The sequence below is a fragment of the Indicator indicator genome, chromosome 5 (assembly GCF_027791375.1).
Source record: "Indicator indicator isolate 239-I01 chromosome 5, UM_Iind_1.1, whole genome shotgun sequence".
In the NCBI taxonomy this organism is placed as follows: Eukaryota; Metazoa; Chordata; class Aves; order Piciformes; family Indicatoridae; genus Indicator; species Indicator indicator.
Genome location: NC_072014.1, coordinates 32,977,363 through 32,980,892, shown reverse-complemented (window position 1 = coordinate 32,980,892; position 3,530 = coordinate 32,977,363). Strand labels below are relative to the sequence as shown.

Below are 3,530 nucleotides of genomic sequence, written 5' to 3'. Positions count from 1 at the left end.
GTGATATTTGGGTGATTGTGGTCAATGACTGAATTCTTTTGCAGACAGGAACAGGTTTGACGTTGATGACACCACCATTCACACAAACATTGCACTGCACAGAAAAGTTTACACTTGACCCCATACAAACAAAGCAGCAGAATTAAAAACAGTTATGGTTCAGTCCCACTTCATGAGTAGTTGATCAGAAAATCATCACCATAATTAATACTCATTGATGAAAAATTGTGACTGGTTCAAATTCCATGTGAGGCACAGTCTGAACTCTGGGCCCTCTTACACCCTGCGGAACCACTCGAGAGTTTCAAGCTGCCGAAGTTCCTCATGTGACACACAAAACACCAAGGCTGACAAATGGGAGCAAGGTCAGAGCAATTGAGGGAGAGTAAGGAAAGGGATTGCTTTGTTTCACTTCTATTTCATTTCCACAGGAGTGAAAAAAAAAAGTATAAAATGACAGTGAAGCTAAAGTGACCTGTGGAGACTGTGGACACCAGCAGGAACAGCGGCACAATGGGGTACAGAAACACCAGCCAGCCCTACACGTACCAGTGGTGGGGCCAGTTGTGTTGTGTTGCTTATGTTAATCAGGGTATAAAAGAAAGCCAGAGAAAGTGCTGTACTTATTGTTGTTGCCTCCATGCGCTTTGCCTCCATCCAGCTTGACATACACCTCATCGCCAGAGTCCAGGTGCAGCACCACACTGTTGCTGGCGTAGTCATAGTTTTGGTCTGCATCCTGGGCGATGGCACTGGCACGCACCTGCCAACACAGCCACAGGGCACGTCAGCCCATGCAAGCCCCTCCATCAGTCCCCTGACCCCCTCTTCCCCAGCACCTTCATCAGCCCTCCAAGCATTTCTTCCCCAGCACCTCCATAAGCACCCCCAGACTCTCCACTGCCCCCTGTACCCTCCCTTCCGCCCCATTCTCCTAAGCCATCTCCTTTGCCCCATCCCGGTAGAAAAGTTTGCAAGCCGGCAGTTTGGAGTTTGTTGCGGCTCTGAAGCTGCTCCCCGCCGCGCATCCCCCGCTCCGACGGCGGGGAGGATGCTCCGGCTATTCCTTTCCCCGGAAGCGGCAGCGGCCGGCACCGGAGGGCGGCATCGTGGCCGGGGTGCGGATTCGGTGTACCTGGGGCGGGGACGACGAGCGTCGGGGACCCACCTGCCCATTCTTGCAGAGGTCGGCCCACATGCTGGTGCCGTCGCCGCCGCGCATGAGGATGTGGTAGGTGAAGAAATAGATGCCGCGCACCTGGCAGGTGAACTTGCCGCTGGTCGGGTCGTAGTGATTGCCCAAGTTGGTCACCACGTCGTCGAACTTGAGGACCTCGTAGCCTTCGTGGGGGCTCTTCAGCCCCACGTAGAAGGCGATGCGCGGCCCGCTGAAGGCGGCGCTCAGCCCTCCCGCCACCTCTCCGCCCGCCGCCGCCCCGCCGCCGCTCCCGCCGCCCGCGCCCGCCAGCGCCAGCCCAGGCAGCCCCGGCTTCCCCGCGTCGCCCCGCTCTCCCGGCGGGCCCCGGGGACCCGGCGGGCCCGGCTCCCCGGGAGGTCCGCGGGGGCCCGGCTTGCCCGGCCTTCCCGGCTCTCCCCTAGGTCCCTGGACGAAGGGCGGTGGGGGGTTGGCGCCCAGGTCCTGCAGGGCCTCCACGGCGGCGGTGCTACCGGGACCAGGAGGTCGCCCGCCGCTGTACGGGTCGCAGATCATGCGGCAGGTGCCCATCATCTCGTAGTGGGCACCGCTCTCGGCGGGTGCCTGCATTAGAAGCAGGGGCACGGCGACGAGCAGGGCGACGGCCATGGCCAGGGCGAGCCCGGCGGCGGCCAGCAGCCGCCTCCTCCGCTGCCAGAGCCGGGCGGCGACGGCGCGCAGGTCCTCCTTACCGTGCGAGGCAATGGTGGCGCGGGGGACCGGCCGCTCCCTGCGGGGGACGGCAAGAAAAGGCGGTGAAGTCCCCGCCGCCGGCGCCTCCCCGCCCGGCCCCCGCCTCAGCCCGCCCGCCGGCCGGCCGCTTGCCCCGCCATGGTGCTGGCGAGAGACGCCACCGCCCCGCTCCGCTCCGAGGGGACGCGGCGCCCCGTCCGCCCGGCGGGGCTGGGCCGGCTCGGGGGCGTCGCCGCCGCGAGCGGGGGCCCGGCTCTGCCTCTCGTCCCCACGGGAAGGACGGGCTCGCCCGCCCTTGTCACCGCCCCGACGTGTGGGGCACGGAGCCGAGCGGGGCGGGACGGGCGGACCCACCTGCGGGGCCGGGGCGGAGCCGCTTGGAGAACCTCGGGGGTCCGCCGCCGCTGTGGTCCACGGTGCGCCCGTCAGCCGCCACCAGTCCGCCCGCCGAGTCGGGCGGGCGGAGGGGAGGAGAGAGGCGGCGGTGCGTCCCGCAAATGACCGGGTTCTCCGACCCCGCGATTGCTGGCACTGGGAGGGGTGGAGGGTGGGGAAATCCCCCCCGCTCTACTGTCACCGGCACTGCAGGAGTCTATGCAGATACCGCCCAAACTGCGTCCCACTAAAACCGGGACGGTGAGGGGCGCGTCGCATTGTCCCGTTCACCTGCCGCCCGATATCCTTTTATCCCTCCATTCCTTCCCCTATGCCTTACATTCAGCGGCGGGACGGCCCCTGGGCGAATGCCCGGGCCGCGGCCGGACTCTCCGATGCCCCGAGTTCTGTGCGGGAGAGCGTTGGGGAAAGTCTCGGGCAGGCAGCAGTGTTTCCCGGGGCTTCCTCAGCCTCCCCCTGTCCGGCCTCGGCGGCACAAAGGCAAATAGGACAGCATCGCGGGTGGTTCTTGCTTGTGTTCAGCACATCCAAGTGCAATTCAAGTTCGTTACAACCGTCCCAGGTTCACGATGGCAGGCAGGGGCTGTCAGGTGGAAGTGGCACTCTGTCAAGACATGCTTTTAGCAGAGTTTAAGTTGGGTCACAGCACAATATTTTGTTGCTTTCCCTGCCTAATAATGGGTCCAAATCGGGGGGGGGGGGAGGCATGATGGGGGGTGTTTCCCCCCAGTCGAGAATTCGTGGTCAATTGCCTTTGATTTTCTAAGTAAACAGTGCAAGTACCGCGGGAGCTCTCGCATCATTCACTGCCTGCAGAGATCTCCCCTCTAGAGAGTAAGCTGTGATCATACCCACGCATCTCATAGCGGTGGGTTAAGCTCCGGTGCTGGGGAGGAAAAAAGAAATAATAAAAAAATTAGTTCAGTGATATTTCCTAAGGGCAACATTTCGGGGTCTCCCGCCTCCTTTAGTGCATAAGGAGGGTGAATTTCCAGTGGGTTCACCACGGTTGAAAGCACTCTGTCTTATCTTAAAACAGGCAAAACTGCAGGTCGGAGGGAGCGAGCCGCTCTGCCTGATCCGACGCTTGTTGGAGCTGATGGCCTGGAGGCATCATACGCAAATAGTGACACACGGGCTGCTTCTAAGAACGGCAGAAATGCCCTGAAAGGACTTGGGACTCTTCTGTCAGCTTTCCTTGAAGGACAGGAGAGGACATCAAGGCTTTCCCATCAGGAATACAAGC

The 3,530-nt window shown here is 61.8% G+C and overlaps 1 protein-coding gene across 1 annotated transcript; it reads right to left on the bottom strand.

Annotated features, from left to right (window-relative positions):
• Positions 1 to 583: 583 nt before the first annotated feature.
• C1QL2 (complement C1q like 2) lies at positions 584 to 1,804 on the bottom strand. Its single transcript, XM_054381287.1, has 2 exons — positions 1,169 to 1,804; positions 584 to 763 (listed from the first exon to the last, which is right to left on the bottom strand). The coding sequence occupies exons 1-2, from the start codon at positions 1,802 to 1,804 to the stop codon at positions 584 to 586; spliced, it is 816 nt and encodes a 271-aa protein (XP_054237262.1).
• Between the last annotated feature and the right edge of the window lie 1,726 nt (positions 1,805 to 3,530).

What these genes read in the sequence shown, in the direction of transcription:
- C1QL2 (XM_054381287.1), bottom strand. Translation starts at nt 1,804, where the DNA reads ATGGCCGTCGCCCTGCTCGTCGCCGTGCCCCTGCTTCTAATGCAGGCA. An exon ending in ACCTCTGCAAGAATGGGCAG is followed by an intron (nt 764 to 1,168) that starts GTGGGTCCCCGA and finishes CTGTGTTGGCAG; the next exon opens with GTGCGTGCCAGTGCCATCGC.